Source organism: Hemiscyllium ocellatum, chromosome 20 (assembly GCF_020745735.1).
Source record: "Hemiscyllium ocellatum isolate sHemOce1 chromosome 20, sHemOce1.pat.X.cur, whole genome shotgun sequence".
NCBI lineage: Eukaryota > Metazoa > Chordata > Chondrichthyes > Orectolobiformes > Hemiscylliidae > Hemiscyllium > Hemiscyllium ocellatum.
The window spans coordinates 49,001,956-49,024,059 of NC_083420.1; the positions used below are offsets into that span (position 1 = coordinate 49,001,956).

The 22,104-nt window shown below is 41.6% G+C and overlaps 1 protein-coding gene across 3 annotated transcripts; it reads right to left on the reverse strand.

The window, feature by feature from the left end:
• Window positions 1-772: 772 nt before the first annotated feature.
• On the reverse strand, window positions 773-20,899 carry LOC132825498 (uncharacterized). 3 transcript variants are annotated; one of them, XM_060840828.1, is made up of 4 exons: window positions 20,775-20,899; window positions 18,288-18,387; window positions 15,670-15,774; window positions 773-1,825 (listed from the first exon to the last, which is right to left on the reverse strand). In XM_060840828.1, exons 2-4 carry the CDS (start codon window positions 18,349-18,351, stop codon window positions 840-842), a joined length of 1,155 nt encoding a protein of 384 aa, XP_060696811.1. In that variant the 5' UTR covers window positions 18,352-18,387; window positions 20,775-20,899; the 3' UTR covers window positions 773-839. The 3 variants fall into 3 exon arrangements, with proteins under 3 accessions (XP_060696811.1, XP_060696812.1, XP_060696813.1); XM_060840829.1 differs by lacking the exon at window positions 20,775-20,899 and adding an exon at window positions 20,469-20,657; XM_060840830.1 differs by lacking the exon at window positions 20,775-20,899 and adding an exon at window positions 20,249-20,431.
• Window positions 20,900-22,104: the final 1,205 nt, after the last annotated feature.

Sequence of the window (22,104 nt, forward strand, 5' to 3'; positions counted from 1 at the left end):
AAACGTCAGAAAGAATGCTAGACCTAAGGAGCAACTTATGGAATGGTCTGCCAGAAGTGGTGGTGGAGGCTGGTACAATTACAGCATTTAGAAAGCATCTGAATGGGTATATGAATAGGAGGGGTTTAGAGGGATATGGGCCAAATGTTGGCAAATAGAACTTGATTAGGCTGGGATACCTGGTCGGCATGGACAAGTTGGACCAAAGGGTCTGTTTCTGTGCTGTACACCTCTATGACTATGACTCTAAATAGGATGAAAAATGAGAAAAAAAATTGGAATCCAGTTGCTAATCCTTTTAAGCAGTTACAATGACAAGACCTCAGAAGCACTTCATTGACTGTGAACTGATTAGGAAATCCTAATATTATAAATTGATTTTAAAAAGCTGCCAGTTTTTTCCCCTTTCTCTTGCATTTTCTTCTCTTTTAATCTTCTCTCTCCTTCACTTTCCTTTTCCTTCTCTCACATTTATATAGGACTTTTGACAACTCCCAGATACTGCACAATACTCCAACTGCATTTAAATATTTCTGAGGTGTAGTCACAGCAATTGCTTTGAAAGGTTAGGAACTAGATTTTAATCAGTTGTGAAATACAAAACATCAAGACAAAATCAATCCAAAGTATTTAGTTATAATGAGTTGGAAATTAGTGAACACTTTCATGAGATGGACTGAGACTTTTGAGAAAGTAACTCACCAACACATCTCAACAGCTACAAATGCTGGCCTATTTATAAATGGATGTTGTAAAGGAATGCAAAAAAAACTTATTTAAAGTAATAAACTTTTAATAATAACAATGTGCGTGTAAGGAGAGTCCTTATGCTTCAGTTTCTACTTGCAAGTTGGGAGAAGGAGCACAGCATTACGGTCTGACATTCCAAAGTATTGGCGAGGGATGGAACGGTAAGCGTCTTTGATGGTTGTGTAGCAATGGTCAAGGATGTCTGGACCTCTGGTGGGACAGGTGATGTGTTGATGGTATTTTGGAAGCACATTTGTGAGATTGGCCTGGTTGAAGTCACCAATTACAATAAACAAGGCCTCTGGGTATTCCATCTCAAGGCTATTTGTAGTGATGTATATTTCATGAAGTGCATTCTTCACTTCTGCATCCGGTGGGATATAAACTGCTATTATAATAGCGGAAGTGAACTCCTGTGGCAGACAAGGAGGACAACACTTCACCATTAGATACTCTAGGTGCAGAGAGCAATAACTCACCAGGTTCACAACATCTGAGCACCAAGAGGTGTTGATTAGGAGGCACACTCCACCACCTCTTGCCTTGCCCATGGCTGGTGAACGGTCCATCCGGTGAATTGAGAAACCCTCAGGTTGTAAGGTACAGTCAGGTGTAGCTCGAGTGAGCCATGTCTCTGTAAAGCAAAGCACACAGCAGTCTCTCAATTCCCTTTGGACTGAGAGTCTACTTTTTATTTCATCCAGCTTGTTTTCAATGGACTGGATATTTGCTAGGAGTATGGTGGGTAGGGGGGATTTGAAACCACGTTCTTTCGCTCTCGTCTGCAGGCCAGCACGTCTCCCACGTTTCCTGAGTTTTGGGCCCTTCAGTTGTTGAGGGAGGTCTATTGTTCCAGAAGGTATGTGGGTGCATCCAGTGGGGTCCTGGGTACTAGTTGTGGCCTTGAGGGTTTCAACGGGATCAGGTAGGTCAGGCCTTTGAGAAGTTGGTAAGTGTATAGTCTCTCTGGGTATGTGATCATTACTCCATCGTTGACAGTCCAACCCTATCAGTTCATTCGGACGTGCACTCCAGGTGGTACTGTTTGTTTCTGTAGGTTGAAGGATCACCTGATCTGAAAGTAGATTTAAGAGACCATTTTTAGTAATTCTGACAGACTTAGAATTTAGGTTTAAAAGAATAGAATGATTATAAGAGATATAAAGTAAAGGTCTGCTAGGGACAGCTCACAAAGAGTTGCCACTCTCTAGTGCCATCTTGGCAACATGGTGATTTCTGGCAATCTGCACTCCCCTCTGCATCCTTCTCCACTCACCATGTGGTCAGGGGTTTTGTGGTGATCCCGAAGCTGGAACAGGTAAGCAGCCACTGGTCACAGCAGCACTGCAGGCAATGGTTGTTGCCAGCCTTTTGGCTGACCAGCAGTTGTAGGGGCCAGAAGTTTGGCCCCTCTGTTGGTTTGACATCCTGACATTGGCCAGTTAGACATTTAAGCAGCATTGAGCTTTCCCCACAAAAGCAACATAGAACTCCCTTCCCTTCTCCAACAAGTGGGTTCCCGCTTATAGCGCAATATTATAGCCGGAGGCAGGCCTGAAGGCACTTTAATATACCAAAGAGAACAGAAAAATATTGTGTAATAGAAATGGACACTGTCACTGTATTGTTAAATCTTCCACTGAACTAACCAAAAGATTTTGTGGTTGGTATAATTTTGGTCTGTTAATTTAGAATTAGACTATGCAGATAGGGATCAGAGAAAGTTAGATGTGCTGGAAATTGAAATGAAGGTAAACAATCAAATATATAAGTGGACAGATTCTGACATTTTACTTATTTGTTGAGTAATTTGGCACTGCCCGTTATGAACCAGACCAGACTCTCTCAAAATATTTTATGGAGCCTAGCTCCTGTCCTTTTCTTATTTTGAAGGTAAATGTGTTTTCTGATGGTCAAACTACTCGATGTTAAGCAAAACAGAATTTATTTAAATACTATAGTTAAAATACAAGTAAAAGAAAAGCAACATTTAAGAGGCATTTGGATGGGTATGAATAGGAAGGGTTTGGAGGGATATGAGCCGGGCGCTGGCAGGTGGAACTAGATTGGGTTGAGATATCTGGTCGGCATGGACGGGTTGGACCGGAGGGTCTGTTTTCATTCTGTACATCTCTATGACTTTATCAGAGCAATTTAGAATAATTTAACCATTGTAAAACTTAACCTAATAATAGATACTGTACCTATTACTAATTAACTGGTCCAATATAGTAACATCCCATCAACATACCCCTTGGCAAAAAGGTAAATTCAGACATAGATTCTTACATATAGTTCTCCAATCCAGGAGGAAACAACATCGAGAGAGATTTCAGCTCCCACCCTACTTGGGCCCAAACATGAAAAACTTAAAAGACTTGTAAATTGTTGACTTATGCTGTCTTCAGTAGCCACTTCAGAACCTCTACTTTTAATCTCTCTTCAAAAACAAACCCAGGATAAAATAATCTTTTTAAAGTGACATCATAAAGTGACCATACACTTAATCTCAAAAATAAGTTGCAAAAGGATACGTACTTTGCAGATAAGACAGTAGTTCTGTTTCTTACCAAGAATTATTTTTAAAAATAATAACAATTTTGCAACATTTAAATTCTGCAATGTAATTGAAGTGTGAGAGATTTACTTCAACAGATATGTTCAAAATTACTTCCCTCCTACCCTCATCATCATTTTTAAATATAGAATTGAACCACTTATGCAGCAAGTTACTACACAAAAAGAATATATTAGAGTGATGTGCTGAATTTACCAAAAAACAACCGTGTAAGTTTCAGCGAGTTTCATGGAGGGATTCCCTCTGTGAGCTATCTCATGCAGTTCCCCACTGCTTAAGTATTTACCATGCCTTTATGATGACACGTTTGCCATATTATGCACTCACCAGCAGCATGAGTACTCACCACCACCACCAGGCCCAGCTGGTACGTGTGCCATCAGTGCCATATCTAATTGCAATCTGTGAACAGATCAACCACACAAAGCCAGGAACTGCTAATTCCAGTGTGTTGCTGTGTACTTTTAAAGGACATGGCTGAGAAAGGGAAGTCGGTACCCTGCCCTGTTGACAGGAATGTGGAGAGTCTACTGAATTGAGTGGCAGGGAGGAAGGTCACCCCCTGCTCTCAGGACTGCCAGAGGAGACCATGGCACCAGATCCTGCCAGCCCTGGCCTGAAGTTGCCACCTGGGTGAGTGCAACGTTCATGGTCTGAAGGAATGCCCAACAATGCAGGAAGAACATTATCTGCGCTGTAAGGGTATGTGCTACCTTCCACTCACCCTAACTCTGCCAATGCAACCACCTCTCATCAAGGTTCATAGTCCACCACTGTCATCATTGTTTTAGCAATTTTGATCAACTGCTCCCACCCAAACCCAACACCTCCCCCAGTCTACTAGTTTTGCATGGCCTCTGCACATCCTGCGCACTCTCTCATGACCTTTCCTCCATCTGCACCAGCACTAATAGCTGTCTCACAATGCTCTTCCTGTCATTTCAGGAGAAAATAGCCCACATTAGGGCAGAAAGAGCCAAGATGAATGGAAGGGCACCCAACATTTATCTCCCCACCCTGTCCGAGAAGATCCTTGCCTTAGTGGAAGAAGATTGTGACCACTCGTGCTTATATCAAGACCACCATGTCCCAGTGACCAAATAAGATTTACTCAACTGCTGTGCTGCTCTCCCATTCTCAGTACCACGAATACCGTCAAATCCAGAAAAGGTGCAGCACTGTAATGTGGTTAAACAGGATTTTGACTGAATCTAGAGGCACCTTTTTTAATACGCTGACTGGACATTCTCGAAACAGTTCTGATGGTATCAGTACGATTAATTCTTAACAGAAAAATATTAAATAAAAACATGCCATGTTTGCCAAGTTGATCAAAGTATCTTAACGACACTTGAATATTACTATTGACTTCAAAGAGTGTCAAGCGGTTGCTAATTCCTTATTACCCATTTTGTACCTCCTTTCACCTTACACAATGAGAAATGTGGTTTTGTTGAATCATGTATAAGCAGCAGCATTTCACCAGAAAATGTTTATCAGCATTGTTTTAAAGAATAGAATAGATACATACTCAATTAAGTTGTCCCTGAACCAAAACCCAAATCTTATACTGAAGAATTTCAGTGTGTTTATTCTGCTTGACATTAATAAACCTGCAATCAGATTGAAGTATTCTCAGGTGTTAGTCTTACCAATTGCATAACCTATTAAACAATAAACTTTAGTTTTGAACATGCGATCTTGCTGATAACTATAAATCACTTTTCAGGCTTAAGTATGTTTTATGATTAAGTCTTGAATAATTTTAACAATAAAATGCCCAACATTACCATTTGAAAATTCAAGTGATTTGATTTGACTCATTTAACTTTGAATAATTTTATATTAATGGGTATGGATTATACAATTTACCAGGGGTTTGAGTGATTATAATCCAAGAGGAACATAGTGCTCTTTCATTAGATATACAACTGGTGGTGGTTTAATTTGAAAGTTACCATTCCTTAATCATGGGGTAAAAGAAAGAAGGTGGGGCCTTCACAATTACACAGATTGAGATGGGGGACGTCAGATAGATGTGTTCTGGTTCTGTTCGCCGAGCTGGAAGTTTTTGTTGCAAACGTTTCGTCCCCTGGCTAGGTGACATCATCAGTGCTCTGGAGCCTCCTGCGAAGCGCTCCTTTGATGTTTCTTCCGGTATTTATTGTGGTCTGTCCTTGCCGCTTCCGGGTGTCAGTTTCAGCTGTCCGCTGTAGTGGTTGGTATATTGGGTCCAGGTCGATGTGTTTGTTGATGGAGTTTGTGGATGAATGCCATGTCTCTAGGAATTCCCTGGCTGTTCTCTGTCTGGCTTGCCCTATGATAGTAGTGTTTTCCCAGTCAAATTCATGTTGCTTGTTGTCTGCGTGTGTGGCTACTAGGGATAGCTGGTCGTGTCGTTTCGTGGCTAGTTGATGTCCACGTATGCGGATTGTTAGCTGTCTTCCTGTTTGTCCTATATAGTGTTTTGTGCAGTCCTTGCATGGTATTTTGTATACTACATTGTTTTGCTCATGTTGGGTATCGGGTCCTTTGTTCTAATGAATGGTTGTCTGAGCGTGGCTGTTGGTTTGTGTGCCGTTATGAGTCCTAAGGGTCGCAGTAGTCTGGCTGTCAGTTCTGAAATGCTCCTGATGTATGGTAGTGTGGCTAGTCCTTTTGGTTGTGGCATGTCCTCGTTCCGTGGTCTGTCTCTTAGGCATCTGTTGATAAAGTTGCGCGGGTATCCGTTTTTGGCGAATACCTTGTATAGGTGTTCCTCTTCCTCTTTTTGCAGTTCTGGTGTACTGCAGTGTGTTGTGGCTCTTTTGAATAGTGTCCTGATGCAGCTTCGTTTGTGTGTGTTGGGGTGGTTACTTTCATAGTTTAGGACTTGGTCTGTGTGTGTTGTTTTCCTGTGTACCCTTGTGGTGAATTCTCTGTTCGGTGTTCTCTGTACTATCATGTCTAGGAATGGGAGTTGGCTATCCTTTTCTTCTTCTCTCGTGAATCGGATTCCTGTGAGTGTGGCGTTGATGATCCGGTGTGTTTTTTCTATTTCCGTGTTTTTGATGATTACAAACGTGTCATCGACATATCTGACCCAGAGTTTGGGTTGAATTTGTGGTAGGGCTGTTTGTTCTAACCTTTGCATAACTGCCTCTGCTATGAGTCCCGAGATTGGTGATCCCATGGCTGTTCCGTTGATTTGTTCGTATATCTGATTGTTGAATGTAAAGTGTGTAGTGAGGCACAAGTCCAGTAGTTTAAGTATGCCGTCTTTGTTGATAGGTTCCGCCTCCTGTTTTCTGTTCTGTATGTCCAGTAGTTTGGCTATTGTTTCTCTGGCTAGGGTTTTGTCAATCGAAGTGAACAGTGCCGTCACGTCGAATGAAATCATGGTTTCTTCTTTGTCTGTGTGTCTATATGTTGTAACCACCCCAACACACACAAACGAAGCTGCATCAGGACACTATTCAAGAGAGCCACAACACACTGCAGTACACCAGAACTGCAAAAAGAGGAAGAGGAACACCTATACAAGGTATTCGCCAAAAATGGATACCCGCGCAACTTTATCAACAGATGCCTAAGAGACAGACCACGGAACGAGGACATGCCACAACCAAAAGGACTAGCCACACTACCATACATCAGGAGCGTTTCAGAACTGACAGCCAGACTACTGTGACCCTTAGGACTCATAACGGCACACAAACCAACAGCCACGCTCAGACAACAACTCACTAGAACAAAGGACCCGATACCCAACATGAGCAAAACTAATGTAGTTTACAAAATACCATGCAAGGACTGCACAAAACACTATATAGGACAAACAGGAAGACAGCTAACAATCCGCATACATGAACATCAACTAGCCACAAAACGAGACGACCAGCTATCCCTAGTAGCCACACACGCAGACAACAAGCAACATGAATTCGACTGGGAAAACACTACTATCATAGGGCAAGCCAGACAGGAAATTCCTAGAGGCATGGCATTCATCCACAAACTCCATCAACAAACACATCGACCTGGACCCAACATACCAACCACTACAGCGGACAGCTGAAACTGACACCTGGAAGCGGCAAGGACAGACCACAATAAATACCGGAAGAAACATCAAAGAAGCGCTTCGCAGGAGGCTCCAGAGCACTGATGATGTCGCCTAGCCAGGGGACGAAACGTTTGCAACAAAAACTTCCAGCTCGGCGAACAGAACCACAACAACGAGCACCTGAGCTACAAATCTTCGCACAGATAGATGTGTGAAAACAAGAATGAATACTTCTAAATTGAAGCTGTCAGATGGGAAGCTGGTGAAGGTCAGAAAATAAAAGGGTGATGAGTGAATTCGATTTGAAGTGAGTAAATTCAGGCATCAGAGTTTAGGATGAGCACAAGATAACACTAGGAATAAAATGGGAGGCTAGCCAGGGAAGCATTAGAATAATCAAGTCTAGAGTTAAGTAAAGTATAATGAGCTCTTCAGTAGCAACACAGATAAGGGGGACAAGCAGTCATGTAATGTTGCGCTGCTGGAAATGTGCACCATGTTGACTGTTAGAATGTGCGGTCAGAATCCTAACTTGGGATACACCTAACTGAGGAGGTTCTGAACATTTCTATCAGTTTGTATGGAAACATAGAAAATAGAAGCAGGATTTCCCCCTTATTCTTAGATTGTGACTCCTAGTTTTGGACTCCCCCAATATCAGGAACATTCTTCCTGCATCTAGCCTGTCCAGTCCCATTAGAATTTTATATGTTTCTTTAAGATCCCCCTTCATTCTTCCACATTCCAGCAAATACAAACCCAGTCAATCCAGTCTTTCCTCATATGTCAGTCCTGCTATTCTGAGAATCAGTTTGGTGAACCTTCATTCGACTCCCTCAAAAGCAAAAACATCCTTCCTCAGACTAGAAGACCAAAACTGCAATCAATACTCAAACTGTGGCCTCAGCAAGGCCCTGTATGACTGCAGCAAAACATTGTTACTCTGGTACTCTCATCCTCCTACTAAGAAGGCCAACACTAAGAAGCTTTCCTCACCGCCTGCTGCACCTTCACGCCAACCTTCAGCGACTGTTCCACCATGACACCCAGGTGTCGGTTCACCTCACCTTTTCCTAAATTGCTACCGTTCAAGTAATAATCTGCCTTCCTGGTTTTGCAACCAAAGTGGATAACCTCACATTTATCAGCATCATATTGCAGCCAGTCGATTCAAGTCACCCTGCAGCCCCTTAGCATCCTCCTCACAGCACACACTGCCACCCAGCTTAGTGTCATCTGCAAATTTGGAAATGTTGCATTCAATTCCTTCATCCAAATCATTAATGTATATTGTGAACAAGTGGGGTCCCAGCACTGAGCCCTGCGGCACTCCACTAGTCACTGCCTGTCACTCCGAAAACGATCAGTTTATTCCACCACTCTGCTTCCGATCTGCCATTCAGTTTTCTATCCACATCAATAACTTACCTCTGGTACCATGAGTTTTAATTTTCCTTACTAATCTCATGTGGAACCTCGTCAAAAGCCTTTGAAGAGTCTCCAAATACACAATATCTACTGACTCAGCCTTGTCCACTCTACTGGTCACATCCTCAAATAATTCCAGATTTGTCAGGCATGATTTTCCTTGAGTGAATCCATGCTGACCAGGACCAATTCTGTCACCACTTTCTAAATGCTCACCTTACGTACAGAATACAATCAACTATTACTCTCCGATCTGTACCATACACCAGTGCTATGCAACCACATGCTTCGCTATGTTTTCATTATTGAAATCCAGTTTATTTTTTATCAACTTGACCCATCTGGGTCCAATAAACATCTCCAAAATCTTGGCTGCCGCTCATTTACACCCTTAATAACTGATTTCCGCATTTTTCCCACCACTGATGTCAGGCTAACCAGCCTATAATTCCCCACTTTCTCTCTCCTTTTTAAAAGGGTGGGAGTACGTTAGCTATCCTCCAGTCCATTGGAAATCTTCCAGAGTCTACAGAATGCTGGAATGTGATCACTAATGCATCCACTATTTCTAGGGTCACTTGCAGATTCCACATTGTCCAGGCAAATGTCCTTCCTTACCACTGTGTTAACCTCCTTAACTAGCAACGCTACCCACATCCCTTTCCTTTCCAGCTATCTTTCCTGAAAATTCAATACCTCTGGAAGTTGAGTTCCCATCCTTGGTCACCCTGAAGCTAGGTCTCTGTGATCCCATTTACATCATATCCATTAATAACTGTTTGCACAGTAAATTCATCCACCTTGTTACAAATGCAATTATTAAGTATAATCAACAAGAATGGAAATAGTGTACAAGAAATGGGAATTGTAGTGAGGATCAATAATGTTAACTTCAGTCTGCCCAATATTTAGTTGCAGGAAATTTTTGTTCATCTGACACGTTAGATAAATAATAACAAATCAGAGACAACTGAGAGATCAACATATACAATTATAGCCATGTACTTGCCTGACTTCACATTTACCTAAAGCATCTTTCCATTCATTTATCATTGAATAGAGAGCAGTTTTTAATGATATGGTTTTAAGTAGTGTAGACAAATATGGCTCTAAACAGCTAAGATGCTGTTCAAAGATGTTAGACTCAAGGGAACAATGAAGGAACATGCACTGTAAGGATGAGAGTTAGGGGTTGGTCAGGGAAGAAAAGAGGGAATTGATGAGGTCGAAAGAGAGTTAGCAGCTTTGAGGAAAGAAAGAGGGATTGGAGGGACTCAGGAGTCAAGGGATAGAAAGAAATATAGTCAGGGTGAAATCCAAGATGATGACAGCATAGACAGTGTCTGGGCTCCTCACCCAGGGCCTTTCCATTCCGTCTGATTTTTCTTGTTCTTTTTAAACCTTGGAGCAGCAGGGACATCATAGGAGTTGTATTTGGAGGCCTGTGACCAGCAGTATGCCACAAGGATTGGTGCTGAGTCCACTGCTTTTCATCATTTATACAAATTGTTTGTATGTGAATACAGGATGTATGCTTAGTAAGTTTGCAAATGACACCAAAACTGGTAGCGGACAGTGAAGCAGCTTATCGGACTGTGGTCAGATGGGCCAATGGGCTGAGTAGCATATGGAGTTAAATTTAGATAAATGTAAGATGCTGCATTTTGGAAAGGCAAATCAGGGCAGGACTCATACACTTAATGGTAAAGTCCTGGGGAATATTGCTGAACAAGGAAATCTTGCAGTGCAGGGTCATAGGTGCTTGAAGGTGGAGTCACAAGTAGACAGGATAGTGAAGGTGGCATTTGGTATGCTTGCCTTTATTGATCAGTGCATTGAGTTATAGGAGTTGGAAGATCATTTTGTAGTTGCACATGACATTGGTTGGGTCACAATCCTGCTATAGGAAGGATGTTGTGAAACTTGGAAAGATTCAGAAAAGATTTACAAGGATGTTTCCAGGGTTGGAGTGTTTGAGCTATAGAACAATGCTGAATATGCTGGGGCTATTTTCCCTGGAGTGGAGGCTGAGGGGTGATCTTATAGAGGTTTAAAAAATCAACAGGGGCATGGATAGGGTAAATAGACAAGGTCTTTTTCCTGGGGTGGGGGAGCCCAAAACTAGAGGTTTAGGTGAGAGGGGAAAATTTTAAAGGGACTAAGAGGCAACTTTGTCAACCAGAGGATGGTGCACATATGGAATGAGCCGCCATAGGAAGTGGTGGAGGCTTGTACAATTACATTTAAAAGGCAATTGGATGGGTATATGAATAGGAAGGGTTCAGAGGGATGGGGTCAAACAATGACAAATAGGACTAGATTAATTTAAGATAGCTGGTTGCCATGGACAAGCTAGATCAAAACGGTCTGTTTCCAAGCTGTACAGCTCTGATGATGCTATGAGTGGTTGAGGGTTGGAGCAGAGTGAGCTGGAGTCATGAAGTGAGGAATTGCCAATAGGTTGGATGCCTGAGCAGAGCGGGAAGGTTGCTGGACTGGAGCGTGGTGCGGGTGGTCAGCAGTTTTCAAGTCTGGTCAGACCACGTGTAGAAGCCCTCTGCATTGATCTACTGTGGGGCCTTTATAGAAAAATTGTAACATTTATCTTTTTAACTTAAAAAAAACTTACAATATGAATAACTAAGTTAATGTAACTTTTTTTATTCCTCTATTTCGTACACATGACAATAAACCTAATTCTGAAGAAAAAGTGTGGAAGAAGCCGAGAGAGAGTTGGGGGAAAGAGAGTGAGTTAAGGCAGAGGAAGAGAGCAAAGGAATTAAGGTGAGAAACAAGATTGAGTAGGGGGAGTAAAAGGAGATTGAGGAAAGAGAACTATTCTAATAATGACAATGGCAATAAAAGCAATTGATTATTGAAATTTAGCAAATCATTAACTAGTACAGTGTCATGAAGATAGAAGGCCAAAGGTTCAACATTTTGGGATTTGAGGGTGCAGAGTATATATGATTTAAGGGAGTGTTTCAAAAACATACTTAAAAGAAACTAGCATGCCCACACAAAACAATACTTTGCTCTGCATGAAACACTGCTCCTGTTGCTGCAAAACAGAATTTTCAAGGAACTGACCGGTGTAAAATAAGCAACATGTTTTCTTCTACGTAGTCACTTAGGTAAGATATGTCAACAAGTTCAAAAATTAATTCTTTTGAACATGAGCAGCCTTACTCACGTTCTCATTTTAACTTTATATTTCCAGCGTTAAGTGTAAATCATGCCAATTTACAACATAATGTGGACAAAGAAGGGAGGTGCAGAGAACCCATGATTTTGTTTCACAAATAGTAATTTACATACCTAGGAGAAAACTACTGCAGATGCTAGAATCTGAACTGAAATAGATTTCAACACCTTCAGATTATAAATGCAGTCTCATTCCTTCCCTTTCTTTTAGCTTTACTTATTCCATGCTCAATCACTATGGAGTGAGTGAGGACTACAAATGCTGGAGATCAGAGTCGATGAGCATGGTGCTGGAAAAGCACAGGTGGTCAAGCAGCATCTGAGGAGGAAATAGGTCTAGGTTTTGGGCATTAGCCCTTCATCAGGAAGCTGTGATGAAGGGCTTATGCCAGAAACATCGACTCTCCTGCTCCTCGGATGCTGCCTGACCGGCTGTGCTTTTCCAGCACCACACTCACTCTCTGTCACAATGTCCTCTCTCCCCTCCACCATTCCATCGGGACTGTCTGTTCTTTCAAGTTTGGCAGTTAGACACACCATTGTTCTGCCATTCTCACAGTCCAATCACTTAATCTGAACTACCAAAATCCTTTTTCCCCACAGCACTCCACCCCGCCATTGTATAAATGCTGCCCCCTCCACACTTCACGTCAGCTCTGATGAAGAGTCATGTAAACTCAAAATGTTAGCTTGGTCTCTCCATGAATGCTACCGGTCCAGTGGGGATTTCCGGCATTGTTTGTTTTCAATTTGCATACTTACTACATAAGACATAGGAGCAGAAATTAGGTCATTAAGCCCCATAGTGTCTGCTCTGCCATTCAATCATAACTAATAGATTTCTCAACCCAATTCTCCCGCTTTGTCCCCATAACGCTTGATCCCCTTGATACTCAAGAACCTATCTCAGTCTTAAATGCACTGAATGACCTGGCCTCCACAGTCCTCTGTGGCAATGAATTCCATAGATTCACCACTTGCTGGCTGAAGAAGTTTCTCCTTATTTCGGATCTAAAAGGTCTTCCCTTTACTCTATGGCTAGGCCCTCGAGTCCTAGTCTCTCCTACCAATGGAAACATCTTCCCAACATCTACTCTATCGAGGCCATTCAGTATTCTGTATTTTCAATTAGATTCCCCCATATCCTTCTAAACTCCATCGAGTGTAAACCCTGAGTCCTCAAATGTTCCTCATATGTTAAGCTTTTCACTCCTGGGACCATTCTCATGAACCTCCTCTGAACACGCTGCAGGGCCAGTTCATCCTTCCTAAGATATGGGGCCAAAACTGTACATAATACTCCAAATGTGGTATGACCAGAGCCTTATAGAGCTTCAGAAGTACATAACTGCTTTTATATTCAAGTCCTGTCAAAATAAATTCCATCGTTGTATTTGCCTTCCTAACTACTGACTAAACCTGCAAATTTACTTTTGAGAGAATCCTGGACTAGAACTCGCAAGTCTCTTTGCACTTCAGACTTCTGAATTTTCTCCCCATTTAGAAAATAGACCTCACACTTTGCCATGTTGTACTCCATTTGCCACTTCTCAGCTCAACAGCTAACTTTCTAAATCACAAAAAAAACTACTCAGTTTTGGTAGTAACAGAATCATACTCAACTTTTTGCCATTCTCCTGTTGTATAACTAGATTTATAGAGATATACAGCATGGAAACAGACGCTTCAGTCCAACTCATCCATGCCACCCTGATATCTTAGATAAATCTAGTCCCATTTGTAACACCCAATTAAAAATGCATGCAAACAAATGAGCCTTGCATACTCCACAAAACCAAAACTAAATTAAAACCATCTCCCTTCTCTTGAAAACTTAATGTTAAATAAAAATTAAACTGGAAGTTGTAAATTGTTCTTAAGTTGGTAAGAAGTACAGTTGCCATAGATCTGCGAGACCACAGGGCTGCTTTAACCTACAAGGGTCACCACACCTCAAGCAAGGGGAGAAGTTGAGAAGGAGAGTCCTTTGTACCATATCCCTATAAATCCTTCCTATTCATGTACCTATCCAGATGCCCTTTACATGATGTAATTGTACTATGTTGTTTAAATGTGAACAGGTGGTAATTCACCTGAATTATTTTCATTAGGCTCAGTTCAAAACCCGTGTGGTTAGGCGTGGAGCATGCTGCTTGTAATGTGTAACTCTGCCAGTAATTATAAAGTCTGTAAAGACTGGCTTAAGTGTGATTGGTCATCATTTGCCTTCTGGAGATGTCCCCAGAATACATTTCAACAAATTGTAAGAATAAATTTATAAAAGTTTGAAAATATGTTTGATTTTAGACTAATCATTATAACAATTCTACTCTAAAATCAGTAGTGAGAAAACCACTACATAATCAACCTGTTTAGGTATGGGGTCAGTTAGCTGCATAGCTGGTTTGCAATGCAGAATGATGACAACGGTATGGCTTCAATTCCTATATTGGTTGAGGTTACCACAAAGGACTCTCCTTCTCAACTTCTCCCCTTGCTTGAGGTGTGGTGACCCTTGTAGGGTAAAGCAGCCCTGTGGTCTTGCAGATCTATGGCAACTGTACTTCTTACCAACTTAAGAACGATTTACAACTTCCAGTTTAATTTTTATTTAACATTAACTTTTCAGGAGAAGGGAGATGGTTTTAATTTAGTTTTGGTTTTGTGGAGTATGCAAGGCTCGTTTGTTTGCATGCATTTTTAATTGGGTGTTACAATGCTTGCAGTGAAGAAATACAGGCTAACAGATGAAAACTGTGCCATTACCTAGTGACATGGGTATAGGAACACAAAGAAAAATTGAAAGGTCAAACAGCTAATAAGTAAGTCCATGCCAGAAAAGACAACTCAACCTGAGTTTAAGAAACTTGGGTCTATTTTGAAATTAAGTTGTAGACCCTGGCATATGAATGGACTGTTTGCAAGTCTATTTGTTTGTGAGTCAGAACACAGTGCATGACCAAATAAAATAGCCATTTGCAAGTACAAGGAAACGCTCATGTCTGATCTTTAGAATTAATATTAATACACCCATGTGGGATCACATTCCTATGTGCAATCACTTGTAAATTTAGGATCTTCCGACATAGTGAAAACAAACTAAATGCACTACCTCAGGGAGATATACCAGCTGACATTAAAGAAGACAACTGGAGAATTTACAAACATTTTCTGGAAGAAAACAGATTTCAGCAATGTGAAGATGTTTTTGATGTTTGTTTGGATATTGCTGGGATAGAACGAATAGTATATCTGTAATAAAACACTACAAACCTCTTTGTTCAGTGTAATAAAGTTCATGACTTGTATATTTAATAAACATTTTACACTGTGTTAAATGTAGAGTGGCAGACTCCTATGAATGCAGTTAGTCACAGACTACCACATTGAAAAGAATTAGGCCTCCCAACCCAGATTTCACTCAGAGTTCTGACTTGTCCAGTGCTAACATCAACAGGGATCATAACGGACTGCCTTTATTAATGTGGATATTTAGGAGCATTTTTGATCAAGATACACAATGTCAGCTCAAACGATTTCTTCAAGATGACACACAATATGAAAAATTAGCAGTTTTCCTACATTACTTTGCAATTCCAATTCGTCAAAAACAAATTTGCAGTATTAATATCTGGACCCAGAAGCAATCAAACTATTTTTGTACCTATTATTTGACCATTATGCTCCTTCAGTTCATGGTTCTCAATCCTCTGATTTCCACTTTTCTTATAAAGATGAATTCCATGGTTTTTGGGGTTAAATACTTTCTCTGTCAAAATGAAAAAAAACACTTAAAAGTTCATGTTAATCACCTACTCACACTTTACTGTTAAGAAGGATTCCAGAACTTTCAATTCAAGATTTCTAAGGATAACTTTAGTAGACCAGATCAAATAGATTCCTTTATTTCAAAGAACTGCTCGGTTCATTCTCAAAGTTGCAGGTTTATCCTAAAAGAAGAAAATAGAGTTATAAACACCTGGATTTCCAATAAGTATGTAACTGTAAGCAATATCTGATGATAGGAAGTAGATACTCGACTTTCCAATGATAGCAATCTAGATAATCACATAATATGTTTAACTACAATTTCACAGAGTCATGATCTATCATGTGAGATTAAACAGACATTGGTGTTTTACTCCAAAACAAATAATGTAAAGTACTACTTCAGTATCTATCACAGTTTATGATTTTAATTCTGAATTGATTAGATTAGATTAGATTACTTACAGTGTGGAAACAGGTCCTTCAGCCCAACAGGTCCACACCGACCCGCCGAAGCGCAACCCACCCAGACCCATTCCCCTACATTTACCCCATCACCTAACACTATGGGTAATTTACCTAACCCGCACATTTTTGGACTGTGGAAGGAAACCAGAACGCCTGGAGGAAACCCAAGCAGACACGGGGAGGATGTGCAAACTCCACACAGTCAGTCGCCTGAGGTGGGAAATGAACCCGGATCTCTAGTGCTGTGAGGTAGCAGTGCTAACCACTGTGCTACCGTGCCGCCCATTGGTATTCTCTTATTGCGGGGATCCTACCTTGATTTAACAATTCAAATTTACTGATTGACTATATACGTTCCTTTTGATTTTTCCTTCTCATACATCCTCCTAGCCTTCGTATCTTAACTGGTTGATATTTTCTCATTCTTAAAAAATGTCAAACATCAAATTTTAATTCGTTTCTAATTTCCAATTATCAGTAGGCTTTTGAAACTCAGTAAATGAAAAAAAAGATACAAAATATTGTGCCAAACAAAAAGTGTACCACATAAGTGAATAACTTTTTTTAACCCCATAATTTGAAAGTTACTCCATTGAGCCACATTAATTGTCAGGGCATAGTTTGAAAGGTGCCAGTGTGTGCAAATGCACCAGCATTTTCTTAAGGAAATATACTATAATATTGGACAGTGAAAATACTCTTAATGTGTGATTAACTCAACAGGATTCATACATTTATCTCTAAATAAATAAGTTAGCTCAGAAGAATTATACCAGTCTTGGAAACATTAACTCTGTTTCCCTATCCACAGATGCTGCCAGAGCTGAGTTCTTTCAGCATTTTCTGTACTTCAGGTTAGCGCAGAACTAATTAAACACGGCCTTTAAACATTCACATTAAGCCCATATAACAAAGTCAACGTGCAATAATTATCTGGTGTAATCTGGTATTTTCACAATTCAAAGGGAGAGAATGTAGCTAAGTGTGAAGTGATTCACTTTGGTAAGAGTAACAAGAGGATGGAGTACTGGGCTAATGGTCGGATACTTGGTAGTGTGGATGAGCAGAGGGATCTTGGTGTCCATGTACACAGATCTCTGAAAGTTGCCACCCAGATAAATAGTGTTGTGAAGAAGGCATATGGCGTACTGGCTTTTATTTGTAGAGGAATTGAGTTCCGGAGTCCTGAGGTCATGTTGCAGTTGTATAAGACTCTGATGCGGCTGCATCTGGAGTATTGTGTGCAGTTTTGGTCGCCATACTATAGGAAGGATGTGGAGGCACTGGAACGGGTGCAAAGGATAGAGGTGTACAAGATGATTAGGGGTTTAGATAGGGTTGACCATGAGAACTTTTTGCACGTATGGAGTCAGACATTACAAGGCATTAGCTTTAAATTAAGGGGTGATAGGTATAGGACTGATGTTAGGGGTAGTTTCTTTACTCAGCGAGTCGTGAGTTCATGGAATGCCCTGCCAGTAACAGTGGTGGACTCTCCCTATTTATGGGCATTTAAACGGGCATTGGATAGGCATATGGAGGATAGTGGGCTAGTGTAGGTTAGGTGGGCTTGGATCGGCTCACATCGAGGGCCGAAGGGCCTGTACTGCGCTGTATTATTCTATGTTCTATGATGGCTGAGTGGTATTATTGCTGGACTGTTAATGTAGATACCCAGGTAATGTTCTGAAGACCCGGGTTTGAATCTCACCATGGCGTTTGGTGGAATTTTTATTGAATAATAATCTGGAATTAAGAATCTAACAGTAACTTTGAATCCAATGTTGAAAAAAACCCAAAAATCTCACTGAATGTCACAGCAGAATTGATGGGCTTAATGGCCTACATTTACTCCAGTCTGATGGTCTTACTTACTTTTGGATTATGAGATTTAATCAGCACAAAGCCGATAGTTTACAAGTGTCAGTGTAATATTGCCTTTAATATAAAAGCAGCAATCTATGAAAATAACTAAAAATCTTTCCATTTTATTTTAAAAGTTGGTTGTTAAGGCTGGTTTAGAAAAACATCTTAAATGTAACTTACGTGTCCGAACTTGATTCCAGGCATGGCTTGTTAATGGCTCAAACAAGAATTGATGGCGAAACATTCTAGTATCAGAATTTCCATATGAAAGTCACAGAACCTGTAAGATTTTATGAAGTGAAAAAATGTTTGTTTTCAACACAAACCCATTCCAAGAAATGAATGAATATACATCTTTTAGTCTGTCTATTGACAGGACACTGAATGCCCAGTTAGTGTCTACCAGAATTTACATAAAATTAACAGATTTCCCCCCATTCTCACTACAACTTAGATTTTAGTTGTATAGTCGTGACTTCTAAAATAAATTAAATCAAAAACCTCTCTTCTTTGAGACATTATATTGTAAGATGCGTCTCATTCAGGATGTACCACAGTTTATGTAAAGAGAAATGCATGCACAGGCAATTGAAACATCCTTCCTCTCCAGCACAGTTCAAGCCACCAACATCAATCTGAAACCTTTTCTCACTCATACTTATTGTAGGTTGTTTAATTATCGATTACCAATTCAACGTTAAATGGATGTTCTATCTTCTGAATATCAAGAGTATAGAATCTCACTTATAATTTTAACAAATGGCCAGTTATCTATAGCTGAAGTACTTTTCATAACCCTTTTATTTTTCCAAGCTACAAAGAAACTTTTCCCGATTTCACTCATAGGGAAAAAAAATCAGTGAGACTAGATATCTAATCGTATTATCGCTATGCAAAGCACCTAAAAATTACTAGCTTTACAGTCTTTGGGACATGCAAGGATGGAAAATTAATCATTTATTTCTTCACACTTAATTTTAATGTTTTATATGCCATTAAGATATACTAGACTTCAGGCTGCTTCATTGCAGTACTCAAGCCTAACATACTAAAACTAAATTGTTGGTCTAGTCTGAGTGACCAGTTAGAGTCAGAGATGTGCAGGATGGAAAAATACCCATTGGTCCAACTTTTCCATGCTGAACAGATATCCTAAATTAATCTAGTCCCATTTGCCAGCAGTAGGCCTATATCCCTTCAAATACTGGAGACAGTGAGGACTACAGGTGCCAGAGAGTCAGAGTGGATAAAGTGTGGAGCTGGAAAAAGCAGAGCAGGTCAAGCAGCAGAGGAGATAAGGGAGACAATGTTTCCTAATAAAACACTGTCAACTCCCCCTCTCCTCTGATGCTGCTTGACCTGTTGTGTTTTTTCCAGCTTCACTCTTTATCCACTCCCTCCAAATCCTCCCTATTATATACCCATCCACATGCATTTTAAGTGTTGTAATTGTACCAACCTCCAGTTACTTGATTGCCTTGTCTGATAAATTCTCTATATCATGATGCATTATTTTTCTCTGTTCCTCATAATCCACTTATTACACAACATATTGGTTAGACCTCAGCTAGAGTATTGTGTACAATTCTGGGCACCGTATTATTGGAAGGATACCAGCACAGAGACTGAAGCAATTTAAGTTTCAGTTAAGAGGTTAGATTGAAAAGTTAGGATATTTCTCAGAGAAAAAGGCTAAGAGGATATCTGACACAACATCAAGTTATAGTCCAACACTGACGAAGGAGCAGTGCTCTGAAAGCTAGTGTGCTTCCAGTTAAACCTGTTGGACTATAACCTGGTGTTGTGTGATTTTTAACTTTGTACACCCCAGTCCAACACCAGCATTTCCAAATCAGGATATCTGACAACAGTCTTCAAAATTATGAGTTGTTTAATAAATAGTGAGAAACTGTTTGCTCTCTAATATAATAAAAAAACAACTAAAGGCAACAGATTTCAAGTGATTGACAAAAGAAGCAAAACCATTATGCAAAACATTCCCGCTCACGACATTGCTGAACACTCGAGCTTCAACATGGGCCAGAATTAATTTCGGTCACGTGTGAAGTGACAAGTGTCACCAGACTCTCCGGCACAATCTAAGACTCGTAAATATAAAAGAAAAAGCTAAATCCGCGCACCCACGGTCACCATGACATTCCCTCCCGGTGCAGTAAAGCAAGCGGGCCCCAGAATCACCAACACTTCCAGGGAGAGGGACAGAGCTTCACCCGCCGCCCCCTGACCATCTGGCGGTGTAGTAACTGTGAGTATTGAACTGTACAGGTTACTGGGGCGTGTTCACTTTTGTGGTATTCCCCCCGGTTATGCTGCCAGCCCGAGCTCCAAGACACAGCTCACCCCCTGGTGCTCTCCCACACCGGGCCTGACCCTTGGTTACGGGGGCAGGTCGTGGCAGGGAAACGGGGGCAGGTCAGTAGGTCACGGAGCAGCTTCCTGAGTGTCGGCGGTCATTCTCCAGCCGGGCTTCCCACGGTGTGTGACCGACAGACCGAGGCCCGCCGACCATTCACCCCGCCCCTTCCGCCGGCTCTGTCGGTTTGCCGGCTTGTTCCCGGCCTAGGCCTCAGCGGCGTCTTCACCCAGTTGAGGCCCGGCTTCCTTGCTGTCGGATCCGCGGCCCGGTTTCCCTTTCCCAGCCGTTACCTGGCGCGGGCTGTCGGTGTCGGGTTTGAATTCGCGGACTCTGGGCAGTCGACACGAATTCGGTCACCAGGCGGAGACGGGACTGTCGGGATCCGGGAGCGCGCACCAACGCGGGCTCTGGCCGCGCGCGTGCACACGGGTGGGTGCTCAGTTCGGTGGCGCGCCTGCGAACAGTCCTTCACCTCCATAGAGACAGATGTGCAGCATGGAAACAGACCCTTCAGTCCAACCCATCCATGCTGACCAGATAGCCCAACACAATCTAGTCCCACCTGCCAGCACCCGGCCCATATCTCTCCAAACCCTTCCTATTCATATACCCATCCAAATGCCTCTTAAATGTTGCAATTGAACCAGCCTCCACCACATCCTCTGGCAGCTCATTCCATACACGTACCACCCTCTGTGTGGAAAAAGTTGCCCCTTAGGTCTCTTATACATTGTTTCCCTCTCACCCTAAACCTATGACTTTAGTTCTGGACTCCCTGACCCCAGGGAAAAGACTTTGCCTATTAACCCTATCTATGCCCCTCATAATTTTGTACACCTCTATAAAGGTCACCCCTCAGCCTCCGACGCTCCAGGGAAAACAGCCCCAGCCTGTTCAGCCTCTCCCTATAGCTCAAATCCTCCAACCCTGGCAACATCCTTGTAAATCTTTTCTGAACCCTTTTAAGTTTCACAACCTCTTCCTACTAGGAAGGAGACAGTACTGCATACAATATTCCAACTGTGGACCAACCAATATCCTGTACAGCCTCAACATGACCTCCCAACTCCTGTACTCAATACTCTGACCAATAAAGGAAAGCATACCAAACACCTTCTTTACTATCCTATTTACCTGCGACTCCACTTTCAAGGAGCTATGAATCTGCACTCCAAGGTCTCTTTGTTCAGTAACACACCCTCGGACCTTACCATTAAGTGTGGACGTACTGCTAAGATTTGTTTTCCTAAAATGCAGTACCTTACGTTTATCTGAATTAAACTCCATTTGTCACTTCTCAGCCCATTGGCCCATCTGATCAAGATCCTGTTGTAATCTGAGGTAACCTTCTTCGCTGTACCTCTTATGCTCACATCCAAATCATTTATAGTAATGAAGAAAAGTAGAGGACCCAACACCAATCCTTGTGGCCCTCCACTGGTCATAGGCCTCCAGTCTGAAAAACAACCCTCCACCACCATCCTCTGCAAACAGTCTCTGGAGTCTTCACCTCATAAGAGTCATAGAGATGTACAGCATAGAAACAGATCCTTCGGTCCAACCTGTCCATGCTGACCAGATATCCCAACCCAATCTAGTCCCACCTGCCAGCACCCAGCC

What these genes read in the sequence shown, in the direction of transcription:
- LOC132825498 (XM_060840828.1), bottom strand. Translation starts at nt 18,351, where the DNA reads ATGTTTCGCCATCAATTCTTGTTTGAGCCATTAACAAGCCATGCCTGG. An exon ending in CTGGAATCAAGTTCGGACAC is followed by an intron (nt 15,775 to 18,287) that starts GTAAGTTACATT and finishes TCATTTTGACAG; the next exon opens with AGAAAGTATTTAACCCCAAA. An exon ending in GCATAATGGTCAAATAATAG is followed by an intron (nt 1,826 to 15,669) that starts GTACAAAAATAG and finishes ATCTACTTTCAG; the next exon opens with ATCAGGTGATCCTTCAACCT.